Here is a 22,688-nt window from a genome sequence, read left to right as displayed (position 1 = left end):
TTAAGGGACCCCTGTTGCTCCCGGCCAAGGCCAGGTGAGCTCCCAATGTGGCAGCACTTATTTCTGCGGAGTAGAAGGCCCATCACAAAAGTTAAATAGACATCTTTCTGTTGTTAATTGCTGTATTTTGGTTCTAAACTGCTACTGATGGGGTGAAATCGTTTCTCAGTGTTACTGTCTGTAAAAATAATGAAGCAATGCTATCCCAAAATACGCGGCATCAAATAACATTTCCCACCCAATTTGGTCATGCCTGTCGCGTAATTTAGTCCTCACCTGCCTCATAATTCCAGTAGTCCTGCATACAGGTTTAGAAATTTTTGTCAGGACGGGGTCCTTGCGCCTGAAAATGTTGACAGGGGGGTCTCGGCATCCTAAAGTTTGAAGACCTCTGCCCTACAGTGACCGGCAATACCATACCGAACAATAACCGGCCATACAATACAATATCATACCATAGAATGACCAGCCATGCAATACCATGGCATACAGTGATAGGCTCTACGATAACATACCATACAGTGACCAGCCATACTATACTATACTATACCAGATCATACATACCATATCATACTATATAATGACCGGCCATTTTATACCATTACATACTATACAGTGACAGACCATACCATACTATACATACATTGACAGTCCATACCATACTATACAATGACAGGACATATACCGTACCATACTATACAATTTCATACCAACTGTATTGTGCCTTACTATACAGTGACAGGCGATAATATACCGTACCATACATTGGCAGATCATACCATACATTGGCAGATCATACCATACAATGCTTTAACAAACCAAACCCTACAATGACAGACCATACCATACCCTACCAAACAATGACCATTGGATGACAAGCCATGCAATACCATACCATTCAGTGATCAACCATACCATACATAACAGATCATTCCATACCATATACTGACTGGCCATATCATACCATTATGTACTATTCAATTACAGGCCAAACCATAACATACTATACTATACAATGTCGGGCCTTACCATACTATACTGTGACCGACCATACCATACTATACATTGACACCCCATACCGTACTATGCAATAACAGGCCATATCATACCGTACCATACTATACAATGACAGGGCATACAACATCATATCATACATACGACAGGCCATACTATACTATACAATGATCTGTCATGCCTTGTTATATAAACACAGGCCTTACCATGCCATACTATACAATGACACACCATACAGTATTGTGCCATACTATACAATGACAGACCTTACCATATCATTCTATATTAACAATGACAGGACATACTTTAGCAATACCATACGATATACAATGGCAGGCAATACTATGCCATACTATACATTGGGAGGCCATACCATACCATACTGTACAATGACAGGCCATACCGGACTATACACTGATAGGCCATCACATGCCATACTATATGTCGATACGCCATTCTATACCATACCCTACAATGACAGACCATGCCTTACCATACAATGATTTAACATACCATACCCTCCTATGACAGGACATACCATACCATACCAAGCAATGAACAACCATACAAAACAATATCATACCATACCATAGAATGTCAAGCCATGCTATACCATACCATACAGTAGTTGGCGATAACATACCATAAGATACTATACAGTGACCGGCCATACCATACTGTACCATACCAGATCATACCATACATTCCAGACCATATCATACCATTACTTACTTCACAATGACAGATCATACCATAACATACTATAGTATACAGTGACAGCCCATACCATACTATACGACAGGCCATATACCATAGCATACTATACATTGACAGGCCATACCATACTATATAACGACACACCATTACATAATATACAATGACATAAGATACCGTACCATACTATCCCACCGGCCATACCATATCGTACAGTGACAGGCCATACCATACCATACTATACCATACCGTATTGTGCTTTATAGCGACAGGCCATACCATATTATACAATGATAAGCTATACCCTAACATACCATCCCAATCAGTGGCGGGACCATATCATATATACAATGACAGGCCATAACATACTATACAACTGGGGTCTTCAAACTGGGAGGTGCCCCCCAGAGAGGGCCACAAGTGATCCCAGGTTGGGGGGGGCAGGCTCTGGTCAAAAGAAGCATTACAGTACTTTATTTTCAGCAGGAAAAAATAAGCAGCCAAAAGCCTTCCCAATCCTCTGTGACATCCTCAGGCTAGGCACCATTTTGTGAGGTCTTCTTTACAGTCTATGCACAAGATGTGTATCTACAGCTACACATGCCATGAATTGAAAATGTTACTTGCCCTGTGAGCATCTTTTCATGGCATGTAGTGCTGTACATTCACATGCGCCCATCCTCTTCCCCAGAAGCCATTCGGTGTTGCAGAAACTATTATTTTGACTTTTACTATTTGTGCGCAAGGTCAGCTTTCCTGCATCTCTGTGCTCCGTCTACATCCTCCCCATTTAGGTGAAAAAAGCAACCTAACAATAGAGCCGATGCCCATTCGCATTTCGAAGAAGTCTATGCCTTGTGACTCGAAAGTCTTCTCCGAAGAAAAACTGGCAAATGTCCAAGCCCAACACTAGATGGCAGGACTATGCACAGCATGTGAATCTACAGCACTGCATGTCTCAAACAGATGCTTACAGGATCTGAAAGAGACACGTTCGTGATAGATTCCTTACCTTAGAATATCCCCAGGCGTCAGACTGGATCCGGAATTTTTTTGCGTAGCACTACCCTTGCGCATCGGTAGGCGTCGTCTGCAGGTCCGTGGTCTGCGTCGTGGGCGCTGTGATGACGTCGTCTGAGTACTTAGACGCCGCCTCCGCGTGCTGACGTCAGTTCTTCTTTTTTCCGCGCCAGCAGCGCAGATCCGGAAAAAGTGTTACCTTAGTCACTTTTTGACTAACTCTTTTTTGATCTTTTGATCATCCTTTTTCGAGTCTTCGACTCCGATCGGTGCCGATAGGGATGCCTGGTTTCAAGCCCTGTGAAGATTGCGACCGACTGATGTCGGTCACGGATCCTCACCGTCGGTGTCTCCACTGTCCCGGCGTTGACCACGACGACAAGACCTGCCTCGACTGCCGGGCCTTTACTTCGAAAGCTAGACGGGAGCGGTCCCGTAAGCGACTCGAACTCCGGCAGTCGGCCTCGCGCCGAGAGAGGTCCTGGTCCGGACGGAGGTCGAGGGACCGGTCGCGGGAGCGGAGCCATCATGGCTCCGGGAGTCGACATCACTCCTCAGGGACGAAGTCGTCAGGTAAGCACAAGAAGTCGAAGAGACGTCATCGCTGTTCTGACTCCCCCCGACGCTCGTGCGACGTGGCCGGGGGTTCAGGTGGCACCGCCCACGCAGCTCCGTCGGAGTCGCAGGCGTGTCCGGCTTCCGCGGCGGGTTCCGCGGCGCCTTTGGGCCCAGCGGTCCCGTCTGGGGGTCCTAGCGGGTCGGGGGCTTTGGCCCCGACGCCGTCGGGTGCTTCGACGCCGACGGCGCCTTAGGGCCCGGCACCGCAGGGCCCCGCTGGATCCGGTTCCGGATCCGGGTCATCGCCGGTGGACTTAACGACCTCCCCAGCGCCGACCCCACAGGTGTCACCCCCGGCGTCTTCCTCGGGTGGCGCCGTCCCCGACGCCTCCCTCAACCCGGTTCCGGCGCCACTCGGCGCCGATTCAGACGCCGTTCGGTGAGTTCACTTTCCATGAACCGGCCCCATCCTTTGCTGACCCTGAGTACCAGGTGATGGGTGATGAGGAGGATTGGGAGGGGTCTGAGGACCCTCTGACACGTGAGTGCCAGTCTTATGAGGACTGGGCAGGTGAACTTGGGGAAGCCAGTGGTTTAGACACCTCGCCTGACACTGGCTTTGTCTCCCCTCCTAGCGTGGCTACGGAGGAGGGGGCAACCTATAGTGTGGTGTTGATGAGGGCAGCCAAGGCCTTGGGCCTCGAGCTCCCCGTCGCGGCTGTGAGGACTAACCTACTCACCGAGGTCCTTAAGCCGCAGTCATGCTCAGCCGAGCCTCTGCTGCCGTTTAACAAGGCCTTAACTGACGTTCTTTTGGGCACTTGGTCAAAGCCCGCTACGGGTTCGCCCGTAGATAGGAACGTGGCCAGACGCCACCGCCCGGCCCGGGTGACCCATGTTTCCTGTCCACCCACCCCACCCCTGAGAGCCTGGTCACCCAGGCCTCCAATTCCCAGACCGCATTCCCGTCGGCTCCGCCGGACAGGGAATCCAAGAGGTATGAGCAGTATGGCAAAAAGATCTTCTCCTCCCTTAGTCTGGGACTGCGGTCTTCTAACACTGCATGCCTCTTGGGCCGCTACACCCACTCTCTGTGGGATACGGTCGTGGAAGTGCTGCCAGAGTGGTCCGTTGGAGGTACGGGCCAAACTCGGCCAAGCCCTTGTGGAAGGTCGGGATGCAGCCAGATATTCTATCCGGTGTGGACTGGATACCACCGACTCACTGGGTAGAGCGATGGCAACGACGGTGGCGGTCAGACGCCACGCCTGGTTGAGGTCAGCCAATTTCTCAGCCGATGTCCAGAACACACTGATGGACATGCCGTTTGATGGCCGTCGCCTTTTTGGCGACAAGGCAGACCATGCGCTTGAGCGTTTTAAGGACTCCAGGGCTACGGCCAAGTCCTTGGGCCTCTCGGCCCCACGCCAGCAATCGGCTGCCTTTCACTCCTTTCGTGGCCACGGAAGGGGTGTAACCACACGTGCTGCCAGCCACGCTCTGCAGGGTAATACCCAACGCGGTGGCGGCCGTGGAAACCGCCGTGGCGACGGTTGGGGACAACGGCGAGGTCAGTCCACACCTTCCCCCGCAGCATCCGCCTCAAAACCCTCCTAGTCCGTGCTTTCAGGCCCATGTGACGCCAGTGGGTGGCAGGGTTCGCCATCACCACTCCCACTGGCGCACTGTCACGTCGGACATGTGGGTGCTGCAGATCGTCCGAAGGGGCTACTCCCTCCCCTTCGAGGCGACTCCTCCAGCCATGCCACCGCAGAACCACCATGTATCGGGGATCATTTGCGACTTCTGCAGGAGGAAGTTACGGCCCTCTTGGCCAAGGGGGCCATCGAGCGTGTTCCTGGGCCAGAAGTAGGGTGTTGTTGCTACTCCCACTACTTTCTGGTACCCAAGAAGGTCAAAGGGGGCCTACGCCCTATCTTGGACCTACGGAACGTCAATGGCTTCCTCCGGAAGGAGAAGTTCAAGATGCTGACACTGGCTCAGGTCTTAGCTGCCCTGGACCCAGGAGACTGGATGGTAGCGTTGGACTTGCAGGACGCGTATTTCCACATCCCCGTCCTGCCGGCCCACCGGCGCTACCTGAGGTTCACGGTTGGCCACGAGCACTTTCAGTACACCGTGCTCCCCTTCGGCCTTACCAGCGCCCCACGGGTGTTCACAAAGGTGATGGCGGTGGTCGCAGCTCATCTGCGCAGGTTAGGGGGCTCAGTCTTCCCCTACCTCGACGAATGGTTGTTGAAGGCGGGCTCGCCCCAGACAGTAGTCAACCACCTCCAGACGACGGCAGACCTCCTACACCAGCTGGGGTTCTCCATCAATGTGCCGAAGTCACACCTGTGCCCCTCTCAGAAGCTCCTCTTCATCGGAGCGGTTCTAGACTCGGCGCGGTTTCGGGTTTATCCGCCCGAACAGCGGGTCTGGGATATTCAGGCTCTGATTCCCATCTTTCAGCCGTTATCCCGGATCTCAGTCAGGTTGACGCTGCGGCTTCTGGGGCTGATGGCCTCCTGCATCCTACTGGTGCATCACGCCAGGTGGCGGATGCGGGCTCTGCAGTGTGACCTGAAGTTTCAATGGGCCCAGCATCAGGGCAACCTGTCCGACCACGTCCTGATCTCGGAGGGCACTGCGAGACAGCTGCAGTGGTGGCTCACGGACCACGATTGGGTCAGCGGCAGATCCCTCTCCCTTCCCCAACCGGAGCACTTAGTTGTGACGGACGCGTCCTTCCAGGGCTGGGGAGGCCACATGGGAGAGGTGGAGATCAGAGGCGTCTGGTCTCCGGCGGAGTCCCGGCTCCATATCAACCTTTTGGAGCTGCGGGCGATTCTTCTAGCACTGAAGGCATTCCTCCCCTCTGTCCGAGGGAGTGCAGTGCAGGTGTTCATGGACAACACCACCGCCATGTGGTACTGCAACAAACAGGGCGGGTGGGGTCATGGACCCTCTGCCAGGAGGCTCTGCGCCTCTGGCAGTGGCTGGAACATCAGGGCGTGACCCTGGTGGTTCAACACCTGGCAGGTTCTCTGAACGCCAGGGCGGACGAACTCAGCCGCCGGTGCATGATGAATCACGAATGGCGTCTGTGAGAAGTTGGCCCGATATGCAACGTTCGCTATTCTAGCGACCGCTATGTATCGTTCCAACGACCCTTATGGTGTTTGGTTGTAAGTCAACCTATAGACCAGCTATCCTAGTAGCGTGGATACGAGCAGTCCAAGGCTAAAGTCTCGAGAGGGCGTGTTAAGCCAGCTGTTATACCACATATACCCCTTGAACACCAAGTGAAAGGACACCACACAAGTGTTATGAAAATAAACAGTATATTTATTAAGAATCACAACAGCCCTGTACTCTTTATGAGGACAGGGTACTAAGCACAAACCAAATCTCTTAGGAAAATACTTCAAGTTCACAATTAAAACAAGTGTCCGAGGACACGGAAAGTTTAAGGTCTCGGGCGGACCCGATAAGGCAAGTCGGAAGCGAGGGACACGGGACCCTAGAGTAAAGAGGCTATGCAGGCACCGAAATGCCGAGTTACCTAGCCACGAGGGCTGCGGCTGCACAAGTCTTACAGATGTCGGGGTCTTCGCTGACGAGCCAGGAGCCGGAAGAAAAGGAGTTGCTGGCCGGCGACCAGTGATGAATAGTTCGTAGAGATCCAAGCCTGGATCAGAGATTGTTGATACCTGAAAGCAGAGGGGACCAAGTTCGTACTACTAGCCAGCAGTCAGAGGGTACCAGGATGGCACCGGTTGGCCGTCACCTCGACCAGGTGAGTGGGCGACGCTAGGCTCTGCAGTCTCACGGACCAGGAGGCGTTGTCGGCGACCACGGTGGAGGTGCGAGCTGTCCCACGAAGGATGATGCTGTCGGCGTCGCTGGGCCCAGGATGGGGCAACAAGCCTTGGCAGATCTCAGGGCCACGTGGTGGGCCTAAGATGGCGTCTTGAGTGGACCAGGAGGGTCCGGGGTGCTTCTCGCAAAGATGGAAGCAAGGGCCAGTCTGGAGCAACCAGACCAGCAGTGTTGATTGTCGGATGTCGTCACAGAAGGGCACAAGCCAGCGGCTAGTGACCAGACAACGTGCTGAGCAGCGAGCAGAAGGGCCCCACGCAGATCGTGGAGATGCTGGGAGACTGCACTTCGGTGCTGGAGCGGCTCAGGGTCGGGGCTTCTCGGACCCCAGAGCACTCACCAGGGAATTGCTTCGAAGGTCGTGCTGGTTAAGAGCGTGCAGGTTCTGATGATGGCCGGTCCCTCGAGGTCTCGTCGCACCCACAGATCACAGCTGAGCTGATGACGTGGGTAGAGGTCAGAGGTGCCAGGGAAGCCGGTTCTCGTCGAGCTGGGCCGTCGGATTCCTTGAGGAAGGACTTACAGCAAACCGCAGAGTTCTTAGATGGTGCCCGCTGATGCAGGGTGACTACTCCTTAGTCACAAGGGAGAAATCTTGAGAAGAGTCTTGAGTGTCCTTTCGTAGAAAGTAGTTCTTGATTCAAAGATGATCTAATTTGGAAGGGTCCCCGCTCCGGCCTTTATTCTAAAGAAAGGGGTGGGTACATGACTAGGTCCTGCCCTAAGGGTGGGACCAGGAAGGGGGTAGTTACACCCCTCTCCCCTGCCGGACTTTCCCCAGGCCAGGGCTGGCGCCCCTGGAACTGGTTCTGACCGGCAGATGCGTAGTGAGCACCGGGGTGCCACTCCGCAGTCACCTTCTCGCAAAAGCCCTACCTACCCAGAATACACAAACCCTGTCTGGGACGGTGCGAACACCGCCCTCGACAGGAAACCCTTTGTCCAAGCGCTCCTCGCTGGAAGGACTCCCAGCAGCAGGAGGTCAGACTCGTGTCTGTGGTGGCAGCATCCATTTTGTGGAGCTGAGGCTTTAGTTAACTTTAACCGGGGTTCACAGTTACGTACATGTCGTGTCCCTCTAGAAGGGCGGAATGCTAACCTCGTCGCCAGAGTTGGTGAGAGGGCAGCATCCCGATTCGTATGACACCTTACTCGACATGTCTTGATAACGCGACACCGAAGTTACCGATGTGGTACGCGTTATCATGGAACAGCCATTGGGTCTTGATTCCGCAAGCTGCAACCGGGCTCGGCTCGGGCCAGAACCTAGTTCACACGAGCCCACGCACTCTGCCTTCAGGATTGTCAAGGCCTGCCATAGGAGTGACTGATAGGAACTCGGGTGTCCATGGTATGGTTAGATATAGGGCTACTATATCCAAAGCAAAGGGTGATTACACGACTTCGCCCCAGCTGTCATGCAGCCAGTTGTGTCAAATTTAGGAGGCCAGCCAGGGGTGGCATAATACATGCTGCAGCCCCCGGCGGCCCTGGGTACACCTATGCCCTGAGTTACAGGGTCTGATAAGGTGGCCCAGTACCAATTGGTAAATGCACCTAGGGTACATATCGTAATTTAGAAAGAGAACAGCCAGGCTGTGGGTCTGATTAGCAGGCCCACAGCCAGAGAAAGTCGTAAACCAGTGAAACAAAAGCAAAAAATCTGGGTGATCATAGGATTGCAGACCCTACTCTCCTACAGCGTCTGAACTTGGACGTGGCGCAAGGTCTCTTTCTGCAGTGGGGAGAGCCTTGGTTAGATCTATTCGCTACCGAAGAGAATGCGCAATGTCATCAGTTCTGCGCGTTGGAGTGTCCAAGACGGCACTCGCTCGGAGACACTTTTCTTCGCGAGTGGAGTTGCGGTCTGTTGTACGCCTTTCCGCCTATACCACTTCTGCCCAGAGTGCTGAAGAAGATCAATCGCGACCGGGCCCATGTCATCCTTGTGACTCCGGACTGGGCGCGAAGGTACTGGTATCCAGAGCTACTCAATTTGTCAGTCGATCACCCGGTTCGTCTGCCTCTTCGGGAGGACCTTCTGTCGCAGCAGCAGGGGACGGCCCTCCACCCTAACCTGTCCAGTGTCCACCTCCATGCTTGGAGATTGAGCGGCGACAGTTGAGGCCATTTGACTTGCCTCCTGAAGTCTGTAACATCATTCTGGCAGCCAGGCGTCCCTCCACAAAGTCGGTATACGCTTGCAAGTGGAACTAATTTGTGGCATGGTGCACAGCAAAGGCTGTGGATCCTCTCTCTGCCCCTCTTTCTGAGGTTCTTCTCTTACTTCTTTCTCTTGCCCAACAGGGCTCTGCTCTGGGCACTATCAAGGGCTATCTTTCTGCCCTTTCAGCCTTCTTAAGGCTGCCTGATCAACCATCTTTGTTCAAGTCCCTTATTGTAAATCGATTCCTAAAAGGCATCACACACACATTTCCACCTGTTCCGTTTGTGATGCCTCAGTGGGACTTGAACCTTGTACTTACATTTCTGATATGCGCTCCCTTTGAGCCACTTCACAACTGTCCTCTCCGCCTTCTTACACTGAAGACTGCTTTCCTGGTTGCCATCACCTCTGCCAGGAGAGTGAGTGAGCTCTAGGCCCTCTCTTGTACTCCTCCTTTCCTTTCTGTCCATCCGGACAAGGTTGTGTTGCGTACTAAGCCATCTTTCCTGCCCAAGGTTGTCACAGCCTTCCACATCGGGCAGTCCATCACTTTGCCAACCTTCTTTCCGCCACCCTCTAAAGAGGAAGAGCGGCTCCACCGTCTGGACCCAAAACGTGCGCTCTCATTCTTCTTAGATCGCACACGCCAGTTCCGGGTGGATGACCAACTCTTTGTGGGCTACGTGGGCGCTAAGAAGGGAAGGCGGTACATAAGAGGACCATCTCCCGATGGATCATCTTGTGTATCCAGGCATGCTACTCCTTGGCTAGAAAGGAGCCCCCTGTTGGATTGCGGGCTCACTCCACCCGAGCCACGGCGACAACAACTGCCCTGGGCCGGGGAGTGCCCTTGCAGGACATTTGCCAGGCAGCTACGTGGGCCTCGCTGCACACGTTTGCAAGACACTATTGCCTGGATAGTCAAGTCCAGAGGGATGGCTTCTTTGGCCGTTCCGTCCTCCAGGACTTTCTGGTGTGATTTTTGGTTCGCAGACCCACCACCGGGATTGGTATTGCTGGGGTATCTATTCGAAGGTAAGGAATCTATCACTAACGTGTCTCTTTCTGATGCACAAGTTACTACTTGTGTAACGATATATCTGTAAGAGACATTAGTTAGTGATAGATTCCTTACCGAACCACCCATCCTCCCCGTTCTGCGAACCGATATCTAGGGTTAAGGTCATCCCCTTTCAGGGCCCTAGTTTCAATGGCACCAGTGTTGGTTTTTAACATGGCTCAGCGCTTCTGGCGTGGAAAAGCTGTGTCTAAGAACTGACGTCAGCACACGGAGGCGGCGTCTAAGTACTCCGACAACGTCATCACGGCGCCGACGACGGACACGGAGCCGCAGACGACGCCTACCGACGCCTGGGGATATTCTAAGGTAAGAAATCTATCACTAACTAATGTCTCTTACAGATATATCGTTACACAAGTAGTAACTTGTGCGTTAAGTAGCATTTCCTCCTTTTACTTGCAGCACTCACTAAAAGTGCATGTGTTTGCAGGCTGCCTCCCCCCTCAAACTCTTTGTCGTTATTTGGCCCCCGCCCACCCCCTCCCACATTGTAGCTTGATCCATGCCCTCCTCCACCCTCCCCTGTTGTTACTTTCCGCCCCCTCTCCACTCTGTTATTGCTTGCCCGGTCTCTTTTGCCTGTGTTTTTGCCCTATTATCGATGATTGCCCGTCCACCTCCTGTTTTGTTGCTTGAACCTGTTCTCCAGGCCGTACTCTACTTTTCAGCTTTGTCAATGTGTTTTTTAAGCCATGTTGTACAGCAATGAGGCTGCTCTGCTGGGCAGCATGGTTGACAGGTTAAAAAAAATGCGCTAACGCAGCCAACGATGATCCCATACATCATAGCATCTTGGTTCTTTTTTTTAACTTTTAGCCATGCTGCTCAGCAACCATGCTGCTGTACATCATGGCTAAAAAAACATTGACACTGCTAATATATCTTGCATAGACGAGACCTTTTTGCTTTGTCAGTTCTTGTTTACGTATCTTGCCACCTTGAGCATCTTTGTTCAGTCTGAGAATATAAATGCAGTATCATGGCAAGTGCTGTCAGGATGCTAGTCTTCCAAATCAACCATCAGCTTATTATCAGATCCACATTTCCTGGTTGGTGAATTTAACTACCTCTACTCAGGCTTTCAGCGAAATGCACCTCATATTTGATGGCTGGATGTATCATTTTGCCTGTCCAACTCTTGCTTCTCTTCTCAGGAGTCAGGAGACTTGATTATTCCTCCCCTTCCTCTAGGCCAATGTTCTGTTCCTCAGAGCACATCACTTTTTTCTCTTCTGGGGATGTCTCTCCATGTGTTGCTGCTTTACGGTACAAGAAACTCTAGGTTGTTTTTTTCCAGAAACACTCAAAAGGGACCTTCTCTGCCACATGTTTGCACTTGTGATTTACGTTTGTAGGTAGAGGAGCTTCTGTGGCATGATGTAGGTGTCAGCGACTAGTCTAACTTTGCTTTTCTGAAACATCGATCAGGAGGCTTGTTCAAACTGGACCGCATGACTTTCCCTGAAACTGACAGTAAGTCTATTTCTCGTGACACTATTGTTTGACAATCCAATAAAAATACTTGTAAAGGCCATCCTCCTTGTATGAGGGTTGTTCAGCCTCCTTAATGTCAGAGAAACGTCCTTCTCTGGATCGCTCCCCATTATTCTGTTGGTGCTCTGCCTCGTCTCTAGTGTAAAAAAGAGAGAAAGAAAAAACGTACCTCCTCGCCGCCTCTCTCCTCCGTACCCCCTCACTCAGACCGGAACAGGAAGCACAATCAGTCTCCCCTAAGCCAATCACACTGCAATACAGTGTTATGATTGGTCTGAGCGCCGTGGTTCGGCGCTCACAGGCAGTGGGAGCCTGGGCATGTTCTCCACCCAGGCTGCAATACAGCGTGGGTGGAGAACATGCAAAGTGCAAATGAATGTTTGGCTGGCCCGAGACAGCCGGCCAAAAATTAATGTGCACTTAGAGAGTGTGACCAACACTCCTCCCCCTGCTCTGAGAGTGGTGAAGCCCTGCTGCGCAAAGCTGCTGCAGCAGGACAAAATAAAATGATAACAACAACTTATTATCATTATATTTTTCCTTTATTTCACTGCTGCAAAGCAGTGGGGCTACGCTCCTCCACCTTACCAGAGGAGCCGCCACTTCTTGCATTATGAATGAATGAATGTTGGCTTTATAGAGCGCGTGGTTACCCTGGAGCATCCCAGCGCTGTATCACTGGGAAAGCTCTGCAACATACAATACGGCATGAGGATTGCTTTCGGTGGCATGCTGTCCTGTAGTTGGTTGAACTCGCATGTGGATGACTGTTAGTGGTGCGTCCAGCATTCCCTTCTGTAAGGCACAACCAGAGCCCCTCATCGGAAAGCATGGTATTCACATCAACTTGCGTGCTGCGCCTCAAATCAACTAAAATACAAGTACTGCGTTCATCCCTTCTAAGCAAACATCAATTCACGTAATTATTTTCTTTTCTCCATAGCAGAATGTTTAGAGCCGAATGAAATATAGCCAACCTGCAGCATCTTGCAGCAGCAAAACAATCGATCTATTAAGGATTCAATACCATTGTTGCAATGCTACGAAGGACGAGACTGACCACGACTTGCCATTTGTTGCTATTTAAATTACCTTTCTTTCCCAGTTTGTCTGGGACTGTGTTTTGTTTAAAGAAGCTTTTATAAGTGAAAGAAGTTGGAAAAATGAAAAAGCATAATCTTTGCCTCCAGGTCCAGACATGGAAATTTTAGATGTGGCGTTTCTGTCCAATCTAAGTCTGAATCGTCCCATTGTTGCTTTAAGATAAGGCATCGTCCAACCTAAGGGTGTTTGCAATATCTCCTGTGAGTGCCGAATGTGGGTCTTCTTTGAGTCGTGAAGCAGATCCATTTTCAAGTACATAAGTGTTTTTCAATTTTTTTTATCTGACTTTGAAGATTGATTTGGAGATTGTGTTCCTTTGGTCGATTTCAGATTTCAAGTTTTTTTCCACTGTTAGTCAAGGAACATACACTGTGCAGTAATTTCACTCTGGCAATGCAGGACTTTGATTGCTTGAATGAATGCAACTATTTCTTCACACACAATCAGCACAGCATTGGCAGAGGACGTCTGGTGTTGTGCTTAATGCCAGTTGAATATCCAAAGTGGTCACTCCAATATCTTCCTGACCAGACACTGATTTGTCAGTCTTTAAGCCACCTGCTCCAATCTCAATTATTGGAAAATCAAGCCACCTTGGCACTTTAAGACCTAGAGCACACTGACCAGACTGCATTCATTTTTAGCAGTTTTAGCCAGATATAATTTCTTCTTCATGTCAGGTGGATGTATTTGCTGTGTAATTTTCTTTACGCTGGTATTGCTTTTGTTAGTCTAATGTGGTACTTTTTAAAATCTTTATTTTTTATGTGGGACTGTTTACCTGTGAAATTGTGTCAATACCCGGAGACTGTAAACCTATTGTACTTAATTTTTTAGAAACTTTTTTTGATCATTGAAATACTTGGTGACAGTTCGTATTTCCAGCTCCATTTGTACTGTAGTACCAACTCCATGTGTTTTGCCTTCTCTTTTCCCAATGCTTTAGATGTTCAAAAATTTCCTTTGAGGATGAAAGACAATGATCTTCTGGTCACTGAGCTTTATCGAGACCCGTCTGAAGACGCCATAACGGCACTTAGTGTCTACCTCACACCAAAAACAAGTAAGTGTTTGCGTTAGATGCCATTGAAATGCTACTTTGTTGACACTTTGACACTTGGCTCTGCAGATCTGGTTCTGCTGCAATGACCCATGATCTGTATGGTTGTTTTTAGATAATAGGGCTGTAGTGCCTCGATTGGCCTTTTGTTTATATTGGGATGGAGATATCCAAACGCATGTTCAACCATTCGGCTCTCAATATGTCATTCAGGAGTACCAGAAATTTATTTCAGACAGGTATCATTAAAAATGTAAAGAGTAACCCACTTTATAAAGGCACAGGGTATAGGGTTCAGTATTGGTTTGGCTGAACCCTTTCAGACAGCAGTGGCAGCCGCCATTCCGTGAAAGTGAGTCTTTTTAAAAACAAACTTACCTTCTGCTGCCCCGACTGTCACCTTGGTCCTCAACTCCCGGCAGTCTCTTGGAAGGCACAGGCTGCCCAGCCAATCCAGATGCTGCTCTCATGCTATGAGAGCTGCGTCAGGATTGATCTGAGCGGGCTTCTCTGCTGCTGAGACACTGCCTGGGAGCCAGCGGCTTTTCTCCAACCAGACTGTGAACACAACTGGGTTGGAGAAATAGAAGTGCACATGTCTGTTTGGCCGGCCTGCGACGACAGGCCAAACTTACATCACACTTCTAAGTTCCCACCACTCCTGCCTGTTATGGGCCGCCCCGCACGCATGCACCGTCAGCCAGAGACCCTCTCAGAAAAATAAAATATTGTTGTAATATCATGTTCGAGGCATGTGGGCTGCTGAATTCATATCTGTGCATAGATCGCCGCCTAGTGTTGGGTCCGGATGATTGCACATTGTTTTCCTGGAAGAGTCTTCGAAGTATCACGAGATAGGTGGCTCCTCCCCTGGACTACAGTGCGCATGGGCATCGCCTCCATCCCCAGATTGTTTTTTTCCGCCATTGGGTTTGGATGTCTTTCGGTTCCCTCTGTCGGAACCGATAGTTGTTCAACTTTTCTACTCGAGACCAAAAGGTCTTTAGGCTGAGCGTCGGTATAGTTTCGTTCGGGTTTCTTGTCTGACTCTCAGCTCCGAACTCTTGCTACCCTTCCGCGTGCTCTCGGCGCGGACGGGCCTACTCTACACTTCTGCTATGGAGCGGACTCCGTTCAAGAAGTGTCCGGTGTGTAACTCCAAATATCCACACCTCGACGTGCACCCCGTGTGCAATAAATGCTTGTCACCGGCCCATGACGAAGACAGCTGCATGCCGTGTTCGAAATTCCGGTGCAAGAAAACTCTCAAGATTCGTCGGGCCGCTAGACTCCAGGCCCAGTTATCGGCTACCCCGGCGCCCCCACCAGACAACATATTCGAAGAATCTGTTGGAGACGACGACGACGTACAAGTTTCGGACTCTAGTCCCGCGTCCGAAGGGGATGCCTACGACGCGGGTGATGAGGACTTTGACGAAGTCGCCGACGAGGTAGGGGACGACGATCGGGCTATTGCCACCGTGGGGGATAGCTCGGAGGAGGAGCATCCCCAACCAGACTCAGGGGTCAATCCCCTTCATGCGGCCCAGGTCGAGGGATCGCCTTCGGGCCTTACCCAAGACCTTGTTATAAGTCCAGCAGCCCCGCCTACGGGCCCGGTTACGGACATTTCTAAGGCAACACTCCCGTCCAGGAAAACGAAAGTGAAGCCATCGGGCCACGCTTCCTTCGTTTCAAAACCGAAAGTGAAAGGTGCGGTGGTGCAGAAGGGTCTGGAGGCGTCAACTTCCAAACAATTCAAAATGGCCGACTTGAAGAGCCATGCCAAAATGGCCGACCCGAAAACATCGGGGTCGACGCCGAAGGCGAAGTTGTCTGACGCGGCTGCGTCAGCGCCGAAGACGGTCGGGGTCGAAAACCCGAAGACGGCTCCGAAGAAGCGTCAAGGCGACGCCGCAACCCAGGATCGGCCGGCGCCGGCCCTTGGAGACAAGGCGCGTGAGGTGTCGGCCCCGAAAAGGGTGCCTTTCATCGAACCGACTCCCGACTCGGGGAGATCGCTCGAGCCGGTCAAGCCCTCTCCGGCCTTAACGAAGAAGGTAGGGGAATCCCTGCAGCGGATACGGAAGGACGATGTGGTTCCCGAATCGGACGACGTGGCGCCGAAGCACACGCCGAAGCCTGCGAAGGCGCAAACGCCTATCCGCTTTACCCTGCCGCCAAAGTCGACGCCAAAGGCTTTCGCGCCGAAACAGGGCGAGCCATCGAAGGAGGTCTTGACACCCAAAGCAGCCTTGGTGGTGTCGAAGCTTCGGCTCCAGCCACTTGCTGATGAGGAGCGTCGGGAGGTCATCATCGACGCCAATACTGGAAAACTGTCTCTCCTCAAGAGGAAAATCACCACGGAGCCGGTGTTGGAACATTTTCGGATCCCTCTGAAGAATAAGAGGGACTCTGCGGGGTCTTCGGCTCCGATAGAGCCTCTGTCTCCACAAGCCCTACAACACTCGCCAACGCGTTCCACCGCAGGCGATGCTGATGATGAGGACGTCGAGTACAACTACCCGGCGTACTCGGATCCGGAGGAGGAACACCAACCTTGGTCGGCCGGAGGCGACCCAGAGGACCAGCAGTCGAGCCAGGACACGCAGCTTTTTGCGGCCAAGACATTGCCGACGGAGGACTCGGCGGCCTTCAACGCTCTAATCGAGAGAGCTGCGGCTAACCACGATGTCGAGCTGCACTCAGACCCTGTGGATGTGGACTTTTTATTTGACACTTTCTCAGTAGCCGAAAAGTCAGTCAAAACACTGCCAATGCTTAAGGGGGTGCTGAAACACGCAACGGAGGTCTTCAAGGAGCCCACCCGGGCGCGTGTCATCAACCCTCGCATTGACAAAAAATATAAGGCAGCGCCCTCGGATCCAACATACATCAAGGGACACTTGCCACTGGACTCGTTGGTTGTATCCAACGCTCGGAAGAGGGCGAACTCGCAGACCACTGGTGACGCTCCTCCCCCAGACAAAGAGTCCAAAATCTTCGAGGCCTCAGGGAAGCGAATTGCTGCACAGGCAGCTAATATTTGGAGAATCTCAAACACACAGGCCCTACTTGCACGCTATGATAGGGCTCATTATGACACCTTAGAATCACTACTGCAACACTTGCCTGACCAGTACAAGGAGGCAGGAGAAATGCTGATTCAGGAAGGAAAGCTCATCACAAACGCATCCATAAAATATGCGCTGGATGTGGCCGATACAGCCTCCAGGGCAATCAACACCAGTGTGTTGCTTAGACGGCATGCTTGGCTTAGAATTTCAGGGTTCAAGCCCGATATTCAAACGACAATACTGAACCAAACAGTTAATCCTGACCACCTGTTTGGCCCTGAGGTGGATGCGACGCTGGAAAAGATGAAAAAAGATACAGACACTGCCAAGTCTATGGGGGCCCTCCAGTCTCAGCAGTTTCGGAGTGGTTCCTTTCGCCGCTCCAACTCCAGAGGCACCTCAAGGGGTCAGGCATCGCAGTCCACACAGTATTACAAAAGTAACACCCAAACCTCATACAACAACAAGGGTAGAGGTGGCTACAGAGGCAATAACGTCAAGGGCAGGGGACGTGGAAACAACAGCTCCAGGTCCACCACCGCAAACAAGCAGTGACGTCTTGTCACTGCCCCCCGACCATACAACACCGGTCGGGGGGAGACTCCAGCAGTTCCTGCCCGCGTGGAAATCCATCACCACGGACAGGTGGGTCAAGTCTCTTATCCAGTACGGTTACTGTCTGGAACTTACTTCCATTCCACCAAACATACCCCCAAGGAGCCGTCCTATGTCCGGCGAGCACTTGACCTTGTTGCAGCAGGAAGTTCTAGTCATGCTGCAAAAAGGGGCAATAGAGCTCGTTCCATTGCAGGACAGGGGAACAGGGGTTTACTCCCTGTATTTTCTAATCCCAAAAAAGGACGGATCCCTCAGGCCCATCCTGGACCTCAGGCCCCTCAACTGGTACATTCTCTCGGAGCACTTCCATATGCTCACGTTACAGCAAGTACTCCCTCTGCTTCAGCAGGGGGACTTCCTGGCTACGCTGGATCTGAAAGATGCATATTTTCATATCCCCCTGCATCCTTCCCACAGGAAGTATCTCAGATTCACGATTCAAGACCAGCATTACCAGTTCAGGGTTCTGCCGTTCGGGGTCACCACGGCGCCAAGGGTATTTACAAAGTGCCTAGCGACTGTGGGGGTGCATCTCCGTCGCCAGAACGTCCACGTCTACCCCTACCTGGACGACTGGCTCATCCAAGCAAAGACAGAACAGTGCGTCGACCATGTGTCACGCACCATTCATCTCCTGCACGATCTGGGATTCTCTCTGAACTACCCAAAGTCCCATCTCCAGCCCGCCCACGTGCGACAGTATCTGGGCGCGACAATCAACACTCTGGCAGCCACTGCGCAGCCAAATTCAGTGAGAATCGCCAGTATCCAGGCGCTGATCCAACGATTCAGACCCCAACACTCGCTTCCAGCGAAGGTGTTCATGCAGTTGATAGGCATGATGGCCTCCTGCATCTCCATTGTCCCGCACGCGAGACTACATATGCGTCCGCTTCAGGAGTGCCTAGCACGTCAGTGGACTCAGGCTCATGGGCAACTGACAGACCTAGTGTTGGTGAGCGGTCGGACATACAACTCTCTGCATTGGTGGAATCCACAAAACCTTTGCAAGGGCCGACCATTCCAAGAGCCTGTCCCACAGATTATCCTGACAACGGACGCCTCTCTCCAGGGATGGGGAGCGCATGTACTCTGTAGGAGAGTAGGGTCTGCTATCCTATGGTCACCCCAATTTTTGCTTTTTGCTTCACTGGTTTACGACTTACTGAGGCTGTGGGCCTGCTAATCAGACCCCCAGCCTGCTGTTCTCTCTCTAAATTTGTAATACATGTGCTATAGGTACATACCACAATTGGAAATGGACTCCTTGTCAGCCCCTGTACCATGCACTATAGGTGCCCAGGGCATAGGTGCCACCAAGGCCTACCAGGGGCTGAAGCATAGCTTTTGCCACCCCTGGCTGGTTCTTAAATTGACACAACTGGCTGATCACTCAGCTGGGGCAAGTGGGTGTAATCACCCCTTGCTTAGATATAGTATACCTATATCTAAACCTATATCTGGACACATATATAGCCTGTAAGCCACTCCTATGGAAGGCCTCATCAATCCTGGAGGCAGAGTGCGTGGTTTTATGTGAGATGGTGCTCTGGCATGAGCTGAGCCTGTCTGCAGCTGTCGGGAACAACTCCCTAAGCTGATCCGGGATAATGCCATACCATATACTCTTAAGCGCATTATAATCCTCGCGGTTATATAGCAACTTTGGTTTGGCTTTATCAAAACATGTCGTGTAAGGTGTCATACGAATTGGAATACTATCCCCTCGCCAGTTCTGGCGACGGGGATAGCATTCCACCCTTATAGAGGGAGAAGACATGTTACTTTACTGAAACGCGGTTGATTTAAAATGAGCCTCAGATCCACAAAATGGATGCCCCTGCCACAGACACGGGTCTGACCTCCTGCTGCTGACCGAAACCCGGCAGAGGAGGCCTGGACAAAGAGTTTCCTGTCACAGGGCGGTGTCAAACCACCCCAGACAGGAGATAGTGGATTGGAGTAGGGAGGTTTCAATGAAACCAGACACTGCCTGGGGAGCACAAGGCTGCCCCTTGCAGGATCCGGCCAAACCGGTTCTGGGGCCTCCCAGCCCCTGTCCCAGCGCGGCTAGGATCAAAGGAGAGGGGTGTAACCACCCCCTTCCTGGGTCCCACCCATAGGAGGGGACCTAGCAGGATGTCCAACCCCCTAGATTCGAATAAGAGGGGGAGCAGTCCCAACGGACCTCAGATCATCCTGAAGAAACATAAGAAACGAAATCTGGACCCTTCGACTTTCTACACGACGTGAGAAGACTGAAGAATCTCCCTTGTGGTCAAGGAGTGACCACCCTGTGCAAACAGGCACCATCCAGCCCTCGACCCTTGCTTTGTTGCAGTTCCCGCCGGAACTCGAGCGACAGAGATCGACGAGATCAAGCTTGCCTGCCTTCTACCTGCCCGATCCACAGTCCCTGCAGAGCGGAGACCCGTGGAGGCGACCGGAAGCGTGGGGCACGCCATCTTGAAAAGGCCACGAGACGCTGACCGTGCGGCCCACGAGTGACCCTCGAAGCTGTACACCGGGGTTTGAGAAGCCCCAGCCCCGAGCTCCACTTGCACCAAAGCTCACCCCTCCACACTCGCTGAGTGCTGCGTGGGGCCCTTCTGCTTGTGTGCGCTCGACGCGTTGGCCCGGTCACTTGCCAGCTGGCTTGTGGCCCCTGTGCCGACGAACTTTGAAATCCGACTTGCTTTTCTGGTTGCTCCAGATCTGCACCAGCTCCTGTGAAAAGGAGCACCCACTCTGACCCTCCTGGTTCGAGTGATAAGCAATCTCCCGGTTCCGCGTGGATTGCTTTTGCCAAGTGCTGTTTGCTACAATCTTCAAGCCGACGGTGCTGACGGCGAGAGCCTACGTGGGACAGATCGTGACCTGCTCCTGGACGTCGCAGATGCCCCAGAGCCCACGTGACAGCGGAGAGAAGCCTATCGACAACCGCCTGATTGCGCCCGACATTGCCTGGTTCCGTCCTGGTTCCACCCTGGTCACTGCTGAGTGACCCAGACTCTGTCCCCTCTGCTTTCAGGTACTTTTCTACATCGATCCACCCTTGGATCGCACCGGACACTTCTGCTTCACAGCGCCTGCAGCTGCAACAGCTCCAAGCACCCAGAACCTGCGTGACAGAACCCGACGCCACTTCGACCCTGTGCACCCACGGCCTGTGGGTGAGGTAACTTTGCAACGCCGGTGTCTTTACACTGGTACACACCTCTAGGGTCTGTGTCTAAAGTTTTGTGTTCCTAGGTTCAGCGGAAGTATCTTTTTATTCACTTTAACTGACTTTTACGCACCATTGACAGTGCATTGGTGCGCGCCGCACTTTCCGTGCTGCACCCGTCTCCTGTGGGCTACTCCCGACTTCTTAATTGCTTGTCCTGACTGCTCCCAGCGAATCTCTAGGCCCTAGGCCTAACCATTGTTCGTAAAGTGTTCCTTATACCACTTTTTTGATATATGGTCTGAGTGGCCACCCGCCCTCATCCATAAACGTGCAACTTTCTATGTGTAACAGTGCTTTTGATTTAACGCTTGTGCCCCTTTCCTCATAAAGAGTACTGGGGAGTAATTTAGTAATAAATACATATATTTTTATAATATATACTTGTGTGGTGTCCTTTCATTTGATTACAGGATTGTATGTGGTAAAACAAGCTCGCTTAACACGACCTCTTAAGTTAAGCCTTTAAGGCTGCTTAGTCCATGCTACCATTAGGATAGCTTGTCTACAAGGTTGACTTACAACCTGACATCTTTGGGGTTTGTTTGGACTGATAACCAGTGGTTCCAGAATTGGAAACACTACCTATCAGGCCAACTTCTCACATACTCCATTACACTGTGCAGGGACTATGGACACTACAGCAAAGGAAGATGCACATCAATGTGTTGGAACTGATGGCAATCTTCATGGCCTTAAAGGCGTTCAAAGTACATCTGTTCAACAAAGTCGTGTTGATCCGGACGGACAACATGACGGCCATGTACTACATTCAGAAGCAGGGAGGCACACACTCTCCACAGCTGTCTCATCTGGCTCAGAGCATGTGGAAGTGGGCCATTCAGAGGAACATCTTCCTCATGGCAGAGCATCTCCCGGGCAAGGACAACCAGATGGCGGATCTGCTCAGCAGGCACAGCCATCAAATGCACGAGTGGGAGATACATCCATCAGTACTCCAACCGTACTTCCAGAAGTGGGGTCATCCAGAGATAGACCTGTTCGCCACAAAGGAGAACGCAAAATGCCAAAGCTTCGCCGCCAGGTTCCCACACCCGCAATCACAGGGCAATGTGATGTGGATGAACTGGTCAGGCAGATTTGCGTACGCTTTTCCCCCAGCACCTCTGATACCGCTGGTGGCACGCAAGCTCAGGCAGCACTCGATGACTCTCATCCTGGTTGCTCCAACATGGGCTCGCCAACCATGGTACACCACGTTTCTGGAACTCTCCGTGGTACCGCATCAAAGGCTTCATCTCACTCCCAGCCTTCTGACGCAGAGCCATGGCGACATTCAGCACCCAGATCCGCAACAGCTCAACCTGGCGATCTGGCTCCTGAAGTCCTAGAGTTTGGCTACCTCAATCTTCCTCCCGATTGCATGAACATCATTCGGGAGGCAAGGAAGCCCACTACTAGAGCTTGTTATGCGGCTAAATGGAAGAGGTTTGTCATCTACTGTGCTAACCACAATATTGACCCGCTAGATGCTTCCATTCAAAACATCATTTGTTACCTTTTCCACCTGTATCAATGCAATTTAGCGTACTCTTCCATCCGCATTCACCTGTCTGCTATGGCAGCATACCTCCAGAATAGGCAACACCTGTCACTCTTTAAGGTCCGTGCTATCAAGGCTTTTTTGGAAGGACTCAAGAGAGTCATGCCAC

General features: G+C 51.7%; 1 protein-coding gene across 1 annotated transcript in view; it reads left to right on the top strand.

Annotated features, from left to right (window-relative positions):
- LOC147691951 (SH3KBP1-binding protein 1-like) overlaps positions 1–22,688 on the top strand; it is a 308,124-nt gene that overhangs the window by 190,914 nt on the left and 94,522 nt on the right. Inside the window, exon 12 of the mRNA XM_086938233.1 lies at positions 13,981–14,097. Within this exon, the coding sequence (XP_086794359.1) occupies positions 13,981–14,097 (117 nt within the window). The remainder of the gene's footprint in view (positions 1–13,980; positions 14,098–22,688) is intronic.

This window comes from Lissotriton vulgaris, chromosome 9 (genome assembly GCF_964263255.1).
Source record: "Lissotriton vulgaris chromosome 9, aLisVul1.2, whole genome shotgun sequence".
Taxonomy (NCBI): domain Eukaryota; kingdom Metazoa; phylum Chordata; class Amphibia; order Caudata; family Salamandridae; genus Lissotriton; species Lissotriton vulgaris.
The sequence above is the reverse complement of the archived record's forward strand: the minus strand, read 5'-3'. Positions and strand labels throughout refer to the sequence as shown.